This window comes from Bufo gargarizans, chromosome 1 (genome assembly GCF_014858855.1).
Source record: "Bufo gargarizans isolate SCDJY-AF-19 chromosome 1, ASM1485885v1, whole genome shotgun sequence".
NCBI classification, from domain to species: domain Eukaryota; kingdom Metazoa; phylum Chordata; class Amphibia; order Anura; family Bufonidae; genus Bufo; species Bufo gargarizans.
Window position 1 is genome coordinate 121,145,490 of NC_058080.1, and position 20,667 is coordinate 121,166,156.

The following is a 20,667-nucleotide window of genomic DNA, read 5'->3' on the forward strand; positions in this document are numbered from 1 at the left end:
AGGCTGTCTAGACCTGCACCAGATTCAGAAAGGCTCAGGCTGGATGATAAATGGCGAACAGAGATAGACACTTTGTGGGAGATTTATCATCTCCCTGCTGATGTAGATTTCCGTTTATGTGCCGCATCCTCTGGCAGTGCACGGGATATCAAGAACAGAGCAGAAAGTGCCTGTCTGCATAAATCTCCCCATTTATACCAACTATTGGTTGGCTTAGTTTGAGACAGAATTTTACATCAAATTTTGTGCTAAACTGAGTCACATTTTGGCACATTTACACCAGACTGTAGGTGCAATCACATTAGTAAATGTGGGCCATTGTCTCTTTAGTGCTGCGTATACATGGTAATATGTGATCATATAATATATAACTGGTACCTCAGAGAACTGTGTTTTCAGGTTATATATATCAGCTATCTGGTAGCACAGGTTTTGTAGCAGTAGGCGAGTGTGTCGGCTGTTCCCAGTAGCACCGATAAATCGAGTCACGACCCTCAGGTCCCTAATTATTCAAAAAAGAGTGAAAATACTGAATATACAGTAACTTTGTTAATTATAGGTAATTATAATACCTCATTACTGACACGTCACACAACAGCTCTCTTTCATGTCCAGGACATAACACGTACCAACATGCAATATTTCTACTTTTTTCAAGCTAGTAAGTGCAATATCATTAGAATTAAAAGGCATAGTATCTGATGTTTTATGTAGTTAACCAGTGTATTTTGGTTGCTATCATTATTACTCCATCAAATACCATCACAGAGATCACTTAAATATGAGAACTGGTGGGAATCAGCTGATTACTGCAGATCCTGTTCTCAAAACCCCTGGCAGATAGCTGATATTGCCCAGAGATTGTGCGACTGGCTGTATATTTCAGAAGCTGCAGTGGATATGTAGTATAACATTGAAGGCCTTTCAGATGAATGGCCGTCCATTTGCACACAAATATGATACAAGTCCACAGGAGAAAGTACTACTGCTTGTTGGAATCTCTTTGCTCAGGTTCATAGACCTTCTCTATGTCCTCTATACAGTATATCCTAATAGGGCATATGAATAGGGATTGTCCCATCAGGATATTTTCTTACCCTTAGAAGAGATAGAATACCTTACGTTTCATCTGGAATATCAGTTGGAAGTTGATTGGTTGCTGCGAGTAATAGCGCTGTTCTTTTTTACCCTTTTTTTTTAACATACCTACAGAGCTGGGGATTGGAGATCTACTATTCTTTCTGGGAAATCATGTACAGTTGCAAGAAAAAGTATGTGAACCCTTTGGAATGATATGGATTTCTGCACAAATTGGTCATAAAATGTGATCTGATCTTCATCCAAGTCACAACAATAGACAATCACAGTCTGCTTAAACTAATAACACACAAAGAATTAAATGTTACCATGTTTTTATTGAACACACCATGTAAACATTCACAGTGCAGGTGGAAAAATTATGTGAACCCCTAGACTAATGACATCTCCAAGAGCTAATTGGAGTGAGGTGTCAGCCAACTGGAGTCCAATCAATGAGATGAGATTGGAGATGTTGGTTACAGCTGTCCTGCCCTATAAAAAACACACACCAGTTCTGGGTTTGCTTTTCGCAAGAAGCATTGCCTGATGTGAATGATGCCTCGCACAAAAGTGCTCTCAGAAGACCTATGATTAAGAATTGTTGACTTTCATAAAGCTGGAAAGGGTTATAAAAGTATCTCCAAAAGCCTTGCTGTTCATCAGTCCACAGTAAGACAAATTGTCTATAAATGGAGAAAGTTCGGCACTGCTGCTACTCTCCCTAGGAGTACGCCGTCCTGTAAAGATGACTGCAAGAGCACAGCGCAGACTGCTTAATGAGGTGAAGAAGAATCCTAGAGTGTCAGCTAAAGACTTACAAAAGTCTCTGGCATATGCTAACATCCCTGTTAGCGAATCTACGATACGTAAAACACTAAACAAGAATGGATTTCATGGAAGGATACCACAGAGGAAGTTACTGCTGTCCAAAAAACTCATTGCTGCACGTTTACAGTTTGCACAAGAGCACCTGGATGTTCCACAGCAGTACTGGCAAAATATTCTGTTGACAAATGAAATCAAAGTTGAGTATGTGTGGAGAAAAAGAGGCACAGCACACCAACATCAAAACCTCATCCCAACTGTGACGTATGGTGGTGGGGGCATCATGGTTTGTGGCTGCTTTGCTGCGTCAGGGCCTGGACGGATTGCTATCATCGAAGGAAAAATGAATTCCCAAGTTTATCAAGACATTTTGCAGGAGAACTTAAGGCTATTTGTCCACTAGCTGAAGCTCAACAGAAGATGGGTGTTGCAACAGGACAACAACCCAAAGCATAGAAGTAAATCAACAACAGAATGGCTTAAAAAGAAGAAAATACAACTTCTGGAGTTGCCCAATCAGAATCCTGACCTCAACCCGATTGAGATGCTGTGGCATGACCTCAAGAAAGCGATTCACACCAAACACCCCAAGAATATTGCTGAATTGAAACAGTTCTGTAAAGAGGAATGGTCAAGAATTACCGTATTTTTCGCCCCATAAGACGCACTTTTTCTTCCCCCAAAATGGGGGAGAAATGCCCCTGCGTCTTATGGGGCGAATGCTGCCAGTTTTACATCGCAAGCTGCGATGTATGAGCAGAGCGGGGACTCGGGGAGGGACTGGGAGGAGGAGCTGGGGGCCGGCAATAGCGGCGGGGCGGTGCAGTCAGTGTAGTATAGCACCGCCCCGCCGCTCCAGTATACTAATATAAGATCTCATATTCAAGTAATAGTTATTAAACATGCCCCCCAACTGCTATTACTACCTTACATCCTAATCGCTACTGTAGAATTCAGGCAGGCCGGGCGGGCGGCAGCGTAACTCGTGTCACCCTGCGCCGCCTACTTTATGAATGAAGTAGGCGGCGCAGGCAAGTGACGTCAGTGAGACCCGCCGGCCGTCCGGCCTGAATTTTACAGAAGCGATTAGGATGTAAGGTAATAATAGGAGTTGGGGGGCATGTTTAATAACTATTAATTCAATATGACATCTTATATTTGTATGGCGGCGGCGGGGTTCGGATTGCGATCTGTGGATGGCACTGTTACAGGGGGGGGGGTAATCTGTGAATGGCACTGTTATGGGCTGGGGGGTCTGTGCATGGCACTGTTATGGGCTGGGGGGTCTGTGGATGGAACATATATAACAGTGCCACCCACAGATCCCCCCCAGCCCATAACAGTGCCATCCACAGATCCCCCCTGTAACAGTGCCATCCACAGATCCCCCTGTAACAGTGTCAGCCACAGATCTCCCCCTGTAACAGTGCAAGCCACAGATCCCCCCATAACAGTGCAAGCCACAGATCCCCCCATAACAGTGCAAGCCACAGATCCCCCCCATAACACTGTCCGTCATCCACAGATCCCCCCATAACAGTGTCCGTCATCCACAGATCCCCCCTATAACAGTGTCCGTCATCCACAGATCCCCCCTATAACAGTGTCCGTCATCCACAGATCCCCCCATAACAGTGTCCGTCATCCACAGATCCCCCCATAACAGTGTCCGTCATCCACAGATCCCCCCATAACAGTGTCCGTCATCCACAGATCCCCCCATAACAGTGTCCGTCATCCACAGATCCCCCCATAACAGTGTCCGTCATCCACAGATCCCCATAACAGTGTCCGTCATCCACAGATCCCCCATAATGGTGTCCGTCATCCACAGATCCCCCCCATAACAGTGTCCATCATCCACAGATCCCCAGTAATAGTGCCATCCACAGACCACCATTAGTTCCAAACCCACCAAACACACAGCACACCTTTTGGTTAAAAATATTTTTTTTCTTATTTTCCTCCCCAAAAACCTAGGTGCGTCTTATGGGCCGGTGCGTCTTATAGGGCGAAAAATACGGTACTCCTGACCGTTGTGCACGTCTGATCTGTAACTACAGGAAACGTTTGGTTAAAGTTATTGCTGCCAAAGGAGGTTCAACCAGTTATTAAATCCAAGGGTTCACATACTTTTTCCACCTGCACTGTGAATGTTTACATGGTGTGTTCAATAAAAACATGGTAACATTTAATTATTTGTGTGTTATTAGTTTAAGCAGACTGTGATTGTCTTTTGTTGTGACTTAGATGAAGATCAGATCACATTTTATGACCAATTTGTGCAGAAATCCATATCATTCCAAAGGGTTCACATACTTTTTCTTGCAACTGTATAACAAAAAAAATGCAACAAAATATCACGGAAAGCAGGGAATGTAAAGCATATAACAGACAAAGTATATATTGTTGTATGTAAAAAACTTACCCGGCAACCCAGTATGATGCTTCTGCGGACACCTTAGCCATCAGAGAACTTTTCCCACTGCCGGGCTGTCCATGTAATACAACCAGGCGTCTGTTAGAAGATGTCACACAGTCTTGGAGCTGTATCAAAGAAGGCTTTCGACCAAGAAAGTTCTGGACTCTACGGAATAAAATGCAATCACAGATGATTATCCTGTCCAACTATATTTCATTCATTCTCTCTCCAATTCCCCCGTTTGTATACAGCCTCTCCAGTGTGAAACCAACTATATCACTTCACACGTAATATGTTCAAAGACCTCATATACAGTATGTTCATAGACGGCATATACAGTATGTTCATGGACAGCATATACAGTATGTTCATGGACAGCATATACAGTATGTTCATGGACCACACATACAGTATGTTCATCAACCTCATATAAAGTATGCCCATGGGCCTCTGTAAGCCGTGAACCGAGGTGGGCTCCCCAGGACACAGCGAAGTCACGAACGAGGAAAGCAACTCCAACACCAGCTTTCGCCAAAACAGAATTTTACTAAAACGTGGTAATGAACAACCACAAATGCTGGGAACATAAGATAAATTTACATACACCCAGCCCAAAGGCTGAGATCCTTGTGCTGCACAACACGGCGCCCTCCGATGGATGCAGGAGGAAAATGCTGTAATAATTTTCTTACTGGCGGGCACAACAAATCTGCCACACCTTTCCGGTTATTACCCTAAAAGAACAAGAATTACTCTATGGGTGTGCGGTACGGGCTAGCCTGTGGTGCAGCACAACAGCTTACAATCTTACACAGATCTACAGTATTCCCCCTCCCATAACTGGTCCTGTAGCACGTGCCTGAGTATTCATTCTGAGCAAAATGCCAGCCTGGCTTGAGTTTTTGGGGATTTATCAGCTCCCCAAGGTGAAATGTCCCTTTAAGTTATGGAGTCCTTGCAATAAACAGTATAATACTTGTGGCCTGACACAAATAGAAACCCTAAGTAACTAACTACAGGCCTGGTCTCAGTCTCTAGGCGCCAACAATGTAATGAGGTGCGTGCACAATCTTACAGACCCAGGTCTGCTTTGCATCCGCTGGTGACTCTGAACAGAACAAATGTCTCTCCAACAAGCATGCGGTACCGCAGTGTATGTAGCTTTGTTTCTCTGCTCTCATCAGCGTTCCTGGCAGCAATCTTCCTTGCTCTGGACAGGATCAGGGTCTTGGGCATGATCAGCTTCACTTAGCATCCAGGTGTGAGAGTGACCAGAGCTGCAGCTGTCCGATTCACTGCTCACACAGTCTCTCAGTGTCTCTCACAGCCTCCTTCTAAGATGGCTGCTGGCTTCCTCTCCAGACTTGTAACTCCCCCCCTCTCATGAACATGGAGATATATGTACAGTCTGTAGCTGTTATAGGAAACAGCAGCATATTGTGGCCAAACAGCAGAATGTCAGTCCAGAACATTTAGTTTAATCACACAAACAGTGTTCAGACAAGGAGAGCTGTTTCCCCATCTCACACCTCATATACAGTATGTTCGTGGACCTCATACAGTTTGCTCATCAATCTCATATACAGTATGTTGGTGGACCTCATATACTGTATGTTCATGGACGGCATATACAGTACGTTCATGGACCACACATATAGTATGTTCATGGACCTCATATACAGTATTTTCATGGACCTCCTATACAGTATGTCCATGGACCTTATATAAAGTATGTCCATGGACCTCATATACAGTATGTCCATGGACCTCATATACAGTATGTTCATAGACCACACATACAGTATTTTAATGGACCTCCTATACAGCATGTCCATGGACCTCATATACAGTATTTTCATGGACCTCATATACAGTATGTTCATGGACCACACATACAGTATTTTCATGGACCACACATACAGTATTTTCATGGACCACACATACGGTCAGGGCCGGCCTTAGGTGTTCAGGCGGCCTGTGCGAGCTAACCTTGTGGTGACTGGGGGGGGGGGGGGCGGCACAGAGATGTGCTGATGCTGCCCATCTGGAGGGGACAGGGAGAAATGTGCCAATGCCATGGTGACTGGGGGGGACAGAGATGTGCTGATGTTGCTGCCCATCTGGAGGGGGCAGGGAGAAATGTACCAATGATTGGTACATTTCTCCCTGTCCCCTCCAGATGGGCAGCATCAGCACATCTCTGCCCCCCCCCAGTCACCATGGCATTGGCACATTTCTCCCTGTCCCCTCCAGATGGGCAGCATCAGCACATCTCTGTCCCGTCCCCCCATCCCCCATTGCACACTGTTGGCACATTTCTCCCTGTCCCCTCCAGATGCTGCATCTCTGTCCCGTCCCCCCATCCCCCATGGCACTGTTGGCACATCCATTTCTCATTCTCCAAATAAATACATACTTGTTCTTGTTCTTGTAGATAGACCAGGTCCATAGACGACTAGCTCTAGCCTCCTCTAGCTGTAGTGCTGCCGCGCCGCCTGCCGCATGGGCCTTGCTGTGTCTGCTGGGCGCGCTCCGTCTTCTCTCTGGGGGCGGAGCTCAGTGGCACTGGCAACGTCAAAAGGAAAGATGTGCCTGTGCAGTGCGGGCCGCGGCAGCTACGCTCCGTCTCCAGCAGCCACTGGTCTGCCGTCTGCTCTCTTAAAGAGACAGGCAGGCCAGCCAGGCAGCAGAGAGAGCGAAGCTCAGAGCGGCCGCGAGCCCCGCCCCCTCCTCACTCCTTCAGTCCGGACCGGAGCGCTACCTGTGTCACACTGTGACTGTGTAAGTCCGCCGCCCGCCCTCCCTGCAGAATAAAGATTCGCGTCACGGCGGGCTGTCAGCCGCCCGGCGCCCCTGTTGCTATGGCGCCCTGTGCGGCCGCACAACCCGCACACCCCAAAGGCCGGCCCTGCATACGGTATGTCCATGGATCTCATATACAGTATGTCCATGGACCTCATATACAGTATTTTTATGGACCTCATATACAGTATGTTCATGGACCACACATACAGTATTTTCATGGACCACACATACAGTATTTTTATGGACCTCCTATACAGTATGTTCATGGACCACATATACAGTTTGTGACAAGCTGTTTCACCTATATTTTTAGCTTCTGCTCTGCACAAGAAGCTAGAACTCACAGTGTATGGCAGTGCGCGGCATGCTCTAAAATCTCCTCGTTTCTCTGATTCTGGAAAAATTTCTTTCTCATCCAAGTCTTCTCTGGTTCACTGGGCACTTGGCATGTTCTACAATGAAATATTACATATGTTTGTTAATTTAGCTATTGCTTATACAAACACAGGTTACAGTTGCAGTATATGCTATCTCCCAAATGCTCTCTGTTAAAATGATCAGATTACTAAAGAAAAATGATTGTACTGCACCCCAAGTGTTGGGTGTGATGTAACATAGCATAACATGTGCATGCTTTTATTATTAAGTCTAAATCTTTGCAGCATGAACACAGGTCACACTGTATTTCTGTATAGTTAGTGGGGCATTCCAGGGTACATAGCCATCATTAGGCTGATTATATACTGCACAGTTTCTCAATGCTTTGGGGCTGATAAAAATAGCAGAACATTGATACAGATAAATATGAGGTTGCTGCCGCTGCATCTTTTCCACCCTGAAAGTCATGCGTTTATTACAAGCGTTTTGTGGGTGGTGTTTATTAGTCAAATAATGTTTTCTTATGATAGTTTCCAATAGAGAAGTCTGTTGGAAAATGTCTGACAACGCTAGACCCAAAACATGCTGCAATGTAAAAAAAATGTCATAACACTCCTACCAAAAAATTAAAAAAAAGAAATCGCTTTTTAAAATTTCCTATAGGACTGCATTTAACACCTGGTTGCAGCATTTATTTTATTTATTTTTTTAAATGGGAATTATTTTTTTTTTTAAGTAGTGTGAAAGCACCATTAATAAAGGGGAGCTCCAACTTTCAAATCTCTGAATGAAAATCCAGAGCATTACATAGAAACCCACACGGCTTTTGCACTGCATGGAGATGTCTACTGCTTGGTATGTGCAGACTCTTACCGAACACCCAACCGACCCACGGCCCCTCAGTGTTGTCTGCATGGTATGTCATAATATACATTTCTGCTGGGTTTTTCCGATGGTTTCTTCGAAACACCTATGATTAAACAGGCTACAGATATTGATGACCTATCCTGAGGATAGGTCACCAATATCTGTAGACTGGACGACTTAAGGACACAGATGGGACATAAAAATATCTTACCCAAGTCGCAGTCAATTACTTCAAAGATGTTCAATTATCAATTAATCATATGATTTTTTTGTGAGCCTTTAACATGATGTGAAACTAAATACAGTATAAACTAGAAAGGAAGCCTTGTGCCAGGCTGTAACTGATTTACCAGATTACCAAAGTGGTCAAATCTCTGGCACTATAGACCTACCGCATGAGGTCCCACAGCAGGCCATCGCCTCCAAAGCTGATAATAAAGTGGATCACTTAGATTTTAACCTTTTAGTCATTTGGTCTCTATGTCACATAAATGCAGACCACATGATATAAAGTGGACATGATCCAACTCTGCACACCTGGGGGTTGGACCGGGTACTATTTTAGGCTACATGTAGTTTTTCTACTGACCTGCTGAAGTGCCCAATGACCTTCCTCTGGAAATCACTACACAGGCGCTCCAGATAGTATGCATGAGATCGGTTGCTAACAGGATTTATTCCTTCCCATCCCCAGCTGACATTGTACTCGTAGATGTTTGTGTGACGTAGCTGGAAAACAACAGTCCAAAATTCACAAAAGGAAGATGTGTGATGATTCCTCACAGATTCTCAAATTCTGCATCATTAAAACCGAATTCAGAGGAATTTCTTTTAAATACTTGCAGCTGGTGCTTTATGGACATGTGGATGTCTATGAATATTCATATATGGAACCGAAACTGCCATCCATACCTACCCTGTGATGAATTCCCTTGATAAGCGCCTGCTGGGCATCATACAGGGTCTTATTGATCTCAGGCTTAACGGGAAGGACATCAATGTAGTCAGACGTTCGACTGCTGGACAGGTTATATTTAATGTCACTGATGATTCGTTTAAAGCAATGAAAGTGATCTTCCGGGCTTCCTCCAACATTAAACGCCTGGTCTATTTCTTGTTGAACCACTTTAAATAGAGATACATACACAATAATGTTGTTTCCATTCCAAAATTACCCAAGCACTCATGTGATTATGGGGCACATCCCTGTTATCCCTCTACCCAAGAATCTTTACAGTGGTCTTCAATCACTTTCGGATGACGCAGCATCCTTTTTCAAGCAGTTAGTAGTATTGGGGTAGAATTGCCTGAAGCATTCTGATGCACCACCACTGGATCATCTCCACACACCAGGCACAGAGGTTCTACTACTCTGGTTGCCCAGTCAGGCAAGTCTAGTCCCATACCACTAACTGCCTGAAAGGGGGTGCTGCATCATCAGAAATGTCACACTGTATATTTGCTTGGTGGTGACACCTAATTAAATACCTAAACTGCTAATGCATGCCATGTTCAGAATGTAAACTGGTATAACTGCACATGGAGTCCCTACAGAACTATTATACACATACATAACCACTCCTTGTGCTTCCCCTGCCGCTCTGTCTCTTCACTATCCAATAATCCAAAAAAACTCTTTGACGCTTTCACTCCCTCCTCAGTCCTAATGTGTAGACGTCCATCACTGACCTCTGTGTTGAAGATCTGTCCTCTTACTTCAAAGAGAAAATATCTAGTGTGAAATTATCTCAACATCTCCAAGTATCATTAATTCCCTTCCCTCCTCTTCAATTATCATCAATCCGCTTCTGTCCCACACTTCCTTTGGTTCTCTTCTCACCCTACTATATGCACTACTGACCCTATTCCCTCACACCTCCTCCAGTCTCTCTCCCTGACTGTCCTTTTTCAAACATTCTGTCATAACCCTTTTACTAAAGAAAACATTGCTTGACCGATCCTGCACATTTAGCTACAGACCTGTCTTCATCTCTACCCCTGGGGCACCTGGTCTATTCTCACCTCATCCACTATCTCTCTGTTAAAGGGGTTGCCTGGGTTCAGGAGTGATATCCCTGTTTTCACCCAGACAGCACTTCTGACATGAGCATCAGGGTCTTTCATGCTCCGATGTTCTCCTTTGCCCTGCGCTATTTTGTGCAGGGCAAAAGCTTTTAATGGAGATTCGGTGACGTACCGGCACTCTCCATGGAAAAAGTTAGACGGAGGCTTCCACCTAGCAGTGAGCCCGGTGACGTCACCGGCACTAAAGGGCAGGCTTTAGCGCTGCACTAGCCTGTAAAACGGCTAGGGTAGCACTGAAGTCTGCCCATCTGTGCAGGTGACGTCACCGTGAACACTGCTAGGCGGAAGCCTCTGCCTAGCAGTGTTAAAAATATAAACAAACAGCTCTTGCGATACAGCGCAGGGCAAGGGAGAGCATCAGAGCATGAAATGCTCCGATGCTCATGTCAGACGGTCTGCCTGAGTGAAAATGGGGATGTGTCTTGGTTCAGCTGAACCCTGACAACCCCTTTAACTCGCTCCTTGACCCTTTATAATCTGGTTTCTGAACTCTACAGAAACTGCCCTTACAAAAGTTATAAATGACCTTCTGACAGCTATATGCAATGATGACCGCTCTCTACTCATTGGTTTGGATCTCTGTCTCATTTGACACTGTAGACCACAAGCTCTTACTTGGCATACTTCAAACTATTGGCCTCAGAACTCCCTCTTGGCTTTTTTCCTATCTCTCTGGCTTTTTTCCTATCTCTCTGGCTGCTCTTTCAGTGTTTCGCTTGGCTCTTCTTCCTCTCCTCTCCTTCTTGGTGTTGGGGTTCCCCAGGGCTCAGTCCTAGGTCCTCTCCTCTTTTCTCACTACACAGCACTATTGGACAGACAACCAGTAGACTTGGTTTTCAGTACCATCTGTATGTTGATGACACCCAACTACACACTTCCTCCTGTGACATCATCCCTGTTGTACTACAGAACACCAGTGACTGTCCGCTGTCTCTAACATCATGTCCTCTCTCTATCTGAAACTGAATCTTTTAGAAACAGAACTACTTGTGTTTTCTCGATCTACTAACCAACCTAATCCTAGATAACAATTGGGATTGTATACTAACCTGTCACCTACCATAGCAGGCTAACAATTCCTGGCAAGAAAAGCTATTCTTCTGCAGTCCCTGGCCTAGCCCTTATAAAGAATGCTATCCAAATACTGAAGAAGAGGAAGCTATATCTATCTTTTCAGCTTGGCATTGGATACATATATAGTAAATGACTGGGTATCTACTGGTTATTTAAAACTGGTAATTTCCAAAATATAACCAAAATCTAAAAGTATTCACATATTATTTAGCAAATGACATACAATTACAAAGGATCTACTAATTACCTGAATTTAGAAGCTTCCCCGCTGCTTCTTTACCCACCACCTGAGGACAGTATTCCTGGAGAATATCATACAGTCTTTGCATTGTACCAATCCATTTGCTTTTGGCTTGTTGTCGGCGTACAGGATCCTTACTAAATACATCTCCATAATGCACGCTGCAATGAAAAGCAGTCCAATAATTTCTCGTATTTTTCAGGCTGTATGAACAAGACAAGGCACAGAAAAAATACAACTGCCCCTAAAACAACGTGTAGAATACAACTGCATGATTTATAACTTATTCACATATCAGTGTTTTGGTCAGTGATTTCCATCAGTAATTGTGAGCCAAAACCAGGCGTGACTCTAGAAACAGAACAGGTGCAGATGTTTCCCTTATCTGTGTAGGCTTCACGCCTGGGTTTGGGTCACAATCGCTGATGGAAATCACTGACCAAAACATTGATGGGTGAATAAGGGCTCCTTCACACGAGCGTGTCCCTTGCGGCAATCATGCTCCGTGTGAGAGAGAGATCATGTGATCTGGGCTACAGAAGCGTGCGGCATGAACAAGATCGATAATGCAATGTGCCTCTGTGTTACCCTTCTGTAACGGAATCATACTGACAGCTTTATGTCAGTATGATTCCGTTATTGCATAGTAATACTTTTCTCTGTTAATGCGCAGTGCTGTTTATCCTTCTGGTTCACCTTCTCCTGCATTCAGTGGTGGACCAACATGCTCATTAGTGTCCCTAGTCCCTTCCTCTTCTCAGTGCCAGCATAGTCACTGCAGTGGGTGTGTAACCACTGTGTCAAATGAATAGATTTGACTTGGGACTACTCCTAAGAGTATATACTGGCAGCCCCCTGGTTTTCACCCTTTAACCCCTATACAGGGATCTAGACATCACTGCAGGGGAAACACCAGGCCGCTACCTCTTGGAGTAGTCTGGAGACCCTTTTGTGGAGCACCTAGAGTTCAGACACAATCATACTCAGGGATAGGACAAGGTAGAGACTAGGAACCGCATTGCTCAGGCACCCTTCCACTGTGGAAGATGCCTTAAATACCCCAAAGGTGGCCAGCCATAGGCTGGTGAAGATTAGTGCAGGCAGAGTAAGAGAGGCCACAGACTGCATAGAGGGACAGAGCTACCCCGCTGGGTCTGCACCACCGGCATCTGGATCACCAGAACGGGGGAGCAAGACAGTGGGTGATACAGTCAAGACATCTTTCATTTATTAGGTACTATAGAAACATATCACTATATCTCTCAAGACAGTGGAGAAGGAAATTGGGGAGGGTGAAGTATTGCAGACCATAGTGCTATTTATTAGTGGAATCGCTGAGGCTGTGTGCAAGGGAATATTTTCTATGCCAGGGAGGAAGGGGTTAACAAGAGCTGACTACAATGCTCTCCTGGCAGATGCAGGTGCAGGATTGTCACATGGGACAAGCTACTGCCCATGTACATAATTAGTGATGAGCGAACTTATGTTTTAAGTTCGGCGTCTAAAGTTCGGCTTCCGGTTAGCGGAGAATCCCGATATGGTTCCCGATATGGATTCCGACTTCCGTTGTGGTCCGTGGTAGCGGAATCTATAATGGCCGATTATTGATTCCGCTACCACGGACCACAACGGAAGTCGGAATCCATATCGGGAACCATATCGGGATTCTCCGCTAACCGGAAGCCGAACTTTAGACGCCGAACTTAAAACAGAAGTTCGCTCATCACTATACATAATGTAAAAAAAGAGCTGCAGATGGTTTGAGTAAAGCTAAAAAGGGTGAACGGGGGGAGAGTTTTTGCGCTGATATAGGTAATATAATCACATATATTACTCACAAATTTTGTACAATTATTTATAATTTGTGGGATAGCCACTTTAAGCTGTTGATATCACTGTAATACTATGTGTATGGCCAGAAATAAAGCTTTTCTGGAAATTGGAAAACAATCCTACAGGAAGTTCAAAAATCTTCTTGCCATTATGTGATCCTTTACTTCCCTTATAAAACAGAGGATCACAACAGGATGGTATCGTGATGGAGGGCAGAGTGAAGATTCCTTCACTGAAGTTGACATTAGTATGTGTGGGCAGATTTAAACCATTGTGTTCTTGCATACGATTACCATTACACTACATTGATTCATTTACCTGATGGCCTGAAGTCTGTATACACTTGGCACGCAGTTCTCATCCAGTTGAAACCACTGTGTAAGAAGTGCTAGATCTCTGTCATATTTCAGTGACAGTTTTTTGTGAGTTGGCTCAAACATGTTCTTGTCGTCAGGATCTTGAAGTGTGTCTTCCGTATCTGAATGTGTTGACTTCTCCTCTGCAGAATCCTGCTGATAGTCTGATTCATTTGTTCTCCCATCTTTCACCGAGGAGTCATCTGTTCCTGTAAATCCTGCTGCACCAAGAACTGTCTGGGCTGCTGTTGTCTTCATCGTTTCCAGCAACGATTTGATGCCTTCAAATATTTCTTTAGCTAAAATAGCCGGGATAGTCATCTGATCACATTTCTGTCCTACAAAGCACTAAATGTGAACAAGCAAGGTTAAAGGACCATTAAACACAGACTGTCCAGAGATGATGATCACAGTAGAAGGGTTGTGCTGAGCTAACATTACTTTAGGTACCTGTCTCCCACCTCATGGTAGACTTACAAAGAATGCTTTGTGTCCTGCATCCTGGCATTCCTGAAGGGTCTTAAGATGTAGGGCAGGCATAACATGGTCATTGCTGATGCCATCCTTCAAGCCCCACCTCAGATCAAACATACGGAACTCAATGCCTCTTTCCTTGAAGTAGATGTAGAGATCTGGATAACACTTGACAAACAACGCATTTCTTTCTGGGTAGGAATCTAATGTAAGAAAAAAAATCTCAGATTGTGGTTTTCACCTAGGTCTTCCATCTTACCAAAAAGCAGGCCTGCCAAGTTATGCAATGATACAACACCTCTGGCTTTTCCATCCCTTCTATGTACCCTGAGTTGTATTGATGACCATAATAGAATTTTCAAGAACTTCTCAGGATAGCATGGCCTAAGGACCTGTATTTTCTAATGATTTTATGTGAGAGCTCTTTAAATGGATCATTTATTTCTATTACAGTTATATTTGGGAAATTAAGCTGCCATCACCTTGGTATCCTCCACAGATATACACCATGAAAACCTTCTTCCTTGATGTATACTGTATATTTATGTATCCTTGAATTATCTTGCGCTCAGCATCAGAGAACCTCTCAAAGTCATCATCTTCAGTGTTATCTACATATCTATTTTGGATATCTCCCGATAGTTTTTCCTTTACACCAAACTCATTCCATATGCCATTTCCACTGAAGAAACACTTAGCCTCTGCACTTGAAGCATTTCCATTCAACAGTCCCCCCTCCTGTAATGGCTCAGGGTTTGTATCTTCTGCTTGTGTAGTATCATATGTTGATAGAGTCCATGCTCCAGTATGAGTTTCTCTGTTAGATTCAATGTCTTCATCCAGTAGAGTAGAGGGAGACCTCTGTTCAGCAAGACTGTCACCCTCCCCAGCTGTTTTCTGCCGAGACTGCAAAGGTAATAAAGAAGATTGAACTTTATTACAAAGGTGTGATCTCATGAAAATGAGATTTGAATCCAAGAATATTATAGACCTGTAAGTGTTTTATGCTACACAAAACAGTATTTTTGTCCAGTCATTATGAATTTTAATGCACTATTACTGTGAATTAATTAACGCTATTATCTTACAGGTAATAATAATAATTAGAGATGAGCGAAGGTTAGAAAAATTGGGTTCGTCAGTTTCACTGAAATTCCCCAAGACATTTGATTAATCACGAATTAATTTGTCACTCTATCTCAGTGTACGGCAACATTGAGCGGTCGTGCTATGGACGAGTTGCGGCTATGCTGCAGTGAAGAACCGTGCAGCCAATTATCCCACAGCTCCTTTCATTTAATAATGAAGACCGCACTGTATAGTCGGTCTTCATTATTAATGGCTGCGTGGCACTTTTAATGCAACTTTACACAGGGGCTTTCGCAGGTTAGGTTGGGGGGGCAATATGCAAATTATTTCTGTTCTGTCCTGCAATCTGCTGCAGGTTGACAGGAAACACAGACGATTAATCAGCTCTGGCATACCCACTTCTCCAACCCCAGTGTTCTCCTGCCCTACAGGTGGGAGCCCTTTTTCTGCCATCTGCTTTTCCTCCTTTTCCACATCTAATATCGATGAGAATATGTCATCAGGAACATCCAGCTCCTCCTCCCTCTGCATCTTGCTGACTTTTCTAGAATGTAAAACCAGCAAAAGATGAGGATGGTCATCATTAGAACCTGACCCCCCTAAGGGGTGTAGACTGGATGGTATTGGTTGGCACACTGGCACCAGAATAATAAAGGCTTCCACCTTATTGGTATTGAATTCTTCTATTCATTCTTTTCAGCAACACTGTCCCTAGCGCATGAGCCCTTGCCACGTCTCTCCCTATGCTCAGCTCACAGGACAATGGTGGAGATTACGTAGGATGAGGGTTTTATAGGGCTGTGACATCACTGGGGATGGCTATCTACGGATTGGCTGGTTGCACGGCATTATGGGTGATTTTGCGTTCCTGGGCTTGTCTTCTCTACACTTAGTTTTGCTTTGTAACACGTGCAGCTGCCATTTTAGGAAAAATGTATTCATTACCATGAAGCGTGAGGAAGTCAAAGTTTTCCTAATCTTCGGACCGAATTTCGCTTCGTATGCTTTGCTTCGCTCAACACTAATAATAATGATACATTATTAAACATTTTTAATATTTGTGTGCTTATGACTTTGATTGCCATCACTTCAATCACATGAAGATGCAGTATCTTCTCTAATTTATTATATGATTGTACCCAGATGAAGCAATTTCTGAGTGCCAGGAAAGAACTAGCTTACATCAGAGCACAAATACTGAAATCCACTATATATGGCTTTTACTGCATAGCAGAAATTCAAGGAAAATATGACATTACCTTTAAGAGAAAGGACTCTGTGCTCTCCAGAATGTACGGATTTTCCTCTCCTAAGCCTGTCTCATTAATGACTCTTTTGACCCTCCGATGATAGAGGTTATTCTAGAACAAGTGAATAATTCCATCAGTAAAGCATCTGGTGATCAGGCAATATCAATGGTCAACATACAGTAGTATTAAAGGGCATCTGTCTGTCGTTTTCTCAGCTAAAAATAAATAAATTCCCATCACTCATTTGAACCACATGCCCCTTGGGGTTTTAGTTTAGGGAGAGTTAACATCACCGTTATTTTTACGTTCTTTTGATCCATCAGAAGAACAGGAAAAAAACAACAGCATCCATTTGAGCCATTTCTGTCTGAGATCTGTTTTTTAGACAAAAAAAAAAAAGTACTGCATGCAGGCCTGACGGAAATGGCTCAAACAGATGCCAAATGTGCAGAACTGATGCACAGGAGCCATTTTTTTTTTACAGATCAGAACAATTTTTGGACTGATCAGAAGAATGGAAAAATAAAGCTGATGATGAACTCTCCCTTACAATTTTTTAAAAAAATGCATTGTTTCGAGTAAGCATCTTAAATTGAAAAACAGTTCATATGAAAGACTGTATCACGGTACTGCTTTTACAAGAAAGGTTTTCATCCAACTTTTCATACTATTTTCTGTATGGGCCATTGCACACTTAAAGGGGTACTACAGCACAAATAAAAATGTTTCCACATGCTGCAAAAAATATCAGCACTTGTGCTCACCTCACCGATCCCCCACTGCTGCTGGGTGCCGGGGATTCCTGACGACCTCCGCGTCCTGCTCCTGTCTTGACACGACAGGAAATAGCTGTCAATGCCAGTCGGCCAGTGCTGACGGCAGCAATGACCCTCCTCAGCCAGTGATTGGCTGAGTGATAGTCCCAGCCATTTCCTGCCACATTGACACAGGAGCAGAAAGTGGATCATAGCGGGGACCACAACACTGTCAGAACACAGCGGTGGGGGACTGGTGAGTATAACTTCTGTTATTCGTTATACAGCGTGTGCTGCTGTGGAAGTAGTGTTTTTGTGCTAGAATACGCCTCTGAAGGGAACCTGTCAAGTTGAATGTGGCGTTTGAGCTGCAGGCATCATGTTAAAGAGCGGGAGGAGCTGAGAAGATTGAGCTTCAGCTCCTCACCATTTTCAAGATATATGTTTGCTGACTGTTTTGACATTCAGAGTCGGTGACTCTTTAGGTATATAAGAAACCTATATATAGCCCAAAATCCAAGTTTAGGACCCACACCTAACTATATCATGAAAACCAACCAAAGATAATGGGTCAATTAAATACAAAAACACATATAAGACTAAAGTAATCACAAAATAGCATAATTTTATTGAAAATCACATAAAGACATAATTAGCACAAGCCACAAAAAACTATTAACACAAGCCACAATACATTTAAAATATTAAAAACCAAGTGGACCGATGGTGGGCTGTCAGTATATATTAAAAAGTACAATAGTCATGATTGGTCACTAGAAACAAGGTTGTTCAACCAAACCACTATGGCTCAAAAATACCTGATAGCAAAAATTCATATACACATATGTACAACAAACGCTTAACCATGTGGGTGATGGTACACACCACAAGAAGTGACTATAGCAGAAAAAACAACAAAATGTAATAGGCACCTAGCAAATACTGACCAAGTAGTGTTATATCACAGATATAACACTACTGAAATTTGGAGCAATCCCAAAGGAGGAAAATACTGGAGACCTCTGATCAAGAATGCTGGTGGTCTAACCAAACCTCATGGGGTAAACAGGGAATATACTGTGCATTGAAAGCTATTAATCATTTAGCAAGTCCTTGACCATATGTCTGAATAGTGATTACCTTTAAATGTGCCTTGATCTGCATGCTGGTCTCTCCACTTATTTTCTTATACGGAACATTCCAGTGGCAATCTTCCAACTAAACCAAAGATTTCATTAAAGACATATTTACATCAAATGTTTAGTTAAAAAGATTTTCAGAAATTGAAATACTGATGACCTATCCTAAGTATAGGTCATTAATATCAGATCAGCGGCAGTCTGACACCCGGGACCTCCACCGATCAGCTGTTTGCTCCTGTGAGCGCCACAGCCTTCTCCATGCTCACCGAGCCTAGCGCTACACATTGTATAATGGCTGTGCTTGGAATCGTGCTCAGCCCCATTCACTTCTATGGGGCTGAGGTACGTCTAGGCCACGTGACTGATGAACGTGTCATCACTGGCCTAAGGGAAGCAGTGAAAGAGCTGCCATGCTACTGTGAGCGCCGGTGCCTTCCCAAACAGCTGATTAGCGGGGGTCCTAGGTGTCGGAACCCCATCGATCAGATACTGATGACCTATCCAAATGATTAAGTAAGAGTATCTAAATCTCCGAAATCCCCTTTAAAGAACATCTGTCAGCAGGATTAATCCTATTGAACCAAGTATAATACTTGGCAGAGCTGACCCTGTTGATAAACAGCATGTCTTTATTTAGAAGACTCATCACTCCATGGCCTTTCTTTAGTTTATCCGGTACGCCATAACTCAAAATTTTTTGTTTTAGTTAAGTGCACTGAGGGTGGGCCCTACATGGCCTATTGGTTCACCTTACCTTTGCAGTGCTGGACACTCCCCCTCCACTTGATTGACATGGCTCGGTGAGATGGCGTTGCTGATGCCTGGTCCTGTCAATCAAGTGAAGGCGGTGGACAGCACTGCAGAACTAAGGTAAACCAATAGGCTACCTAGGGCCCACCTTTGGTGCACTTAAGCCCACTTTGAATAGTATTTAAAACAGTCATTTCTCAGTTATGGTGCAACAGATCTGCTAAAGTAAGGCTTGGTTTTAATCAGCAGGCTCAGCCCTACCAGGCATTAAGCCTGTTTAATAAGGTTCATCCTGCTGACTGATGGTCTTTAAAAATATGCTTTATAAGGTTTTCATACCATAACCTATCATACAAGAACAAGATATAAAAATTCCAAATATACGCAGATAAATATCCTCAATATATCATGCACTACATCAAATCTAACAAGAGACAAGAATATCATAAAAGAAAATTAATATTGTATTTTACATTCATACAACACCTGTCGGGTATCACTATCTATATAACTTATTTTCATCCTTTCTCCCCCATTCCTTTCTTTTTTCAGGTCAGTAAAACTGCATTCTGCTTTTCCTTCCATTACATTCCTCATACAGAAACAAATACAAGACATTTATGTCCATGGGTTCTCCAGGATTTTGATATTGATGATGGCCGATGCCCGGGATAGGTCAACAATATCTGATCAGTGCCTCCCGATCAGCTGTATGTAGAGGTCGCAGTGCTCCATGAGTGCCTGTGACTCATGTACATTGATGTCACACTAAGTGCAGTTCAATTCCATTCAAGTGAACGGGCCTGAGCTGCAATACCAATGGATGGTGCAGTGCTCAGTAAGTTCTGAGCAGGCCGAGGTGCTCACCAAAGCTCTGGTGACTGCCATGATTTCCTCAAACAGCTGATCGGTGGGGGTGCCAGGAGATGGACCTCCTCTGATCTTATATGGATTACCAATTTTGAGGATAAGCCATCAATATGAAAACCCCAGAGACCCTCTTTAATTGTAAATATATAGATGTCAAAAAGAATAAAGGAGCACAGCCTATGTGTAGAAAGGGTACAAATCCTGCCAGAAGAGACGACTCAGTGTCACCTCCCATCAAGTAAAATCCAAATATGAGGTGGTATTCCTAATGTAGTAAATAGAAATACTTCACTATGCTGTCCCACTGTGATGGTGGCTCAGCAGTTAGCACTGCTGCCCTGCAGTGCTGGGTTCAAATCTAACCATGGGCA

The 20,667-nt window shown here is 43.5% G+C and overlaps 1 protein-coding gene across 1 annotated transcript in view; it reads right to left on the reverse strand.

The window, feature by feature from the left end:
• Window positions 1-20,314, reverse strand: part of LOC122924955 (NACHT domain- and WD repeat-containing protein 1-like) — a 38,432-nt gene extending 18,118 nt beyond the window's left edge. The window contains exons 1-13 of the mRNA XM_044276501.1: window positions 20,294-20,314; window positions 19,766-19,771; window positions 18,675-18,752; window positions 16,789-16,890; window positions 14,923-15,346; window positions 14,444-14,643; window positions 13,929-14,314; window positions 11,784-11,938; window positions 9,294-9,502; window positions 8,967-9,106; window positions 7,477-7,584; window positions 4,334-4,492; window positions 379-502 (exon numbers count right to left, since the gene is read on the reverse strand). Of these exons, the coding sequence (XP_044132436.1) occupies window positions 379-502; window positions 4,334-4,492; window positions 7,477-7,584; window positions 8,967-9,106; window positions 9,294-9,502; window positions 11,784-11,938; window positions 13,929-14,314; window positions 14,444-14,643; window positions 14,923-15,346; window positions 16,789-16,890; window positions 18,675-18,752; window positions 19,766-19,771; window positions 20,294-20,314 (2,112 nt within the window). The remainder of the gene's footprint in view (window positions 1-378; window positions 503-4,333; window positions 4,493-7,476; window positions 7,585-8,966; window positions 9,107-9,293; window positions 9,503-11,783; window positions 11,939-13,928; window positions 14,315-14,443; window positions 14,644-14,922; window positions 15,347-16,788; window positions 16,891-18,674; window positions 18,753-19,765; window positions 19,772-20,293) is intronic.
• Window positions 20,315-20,667: the final 353 nt, after the last annotated feature.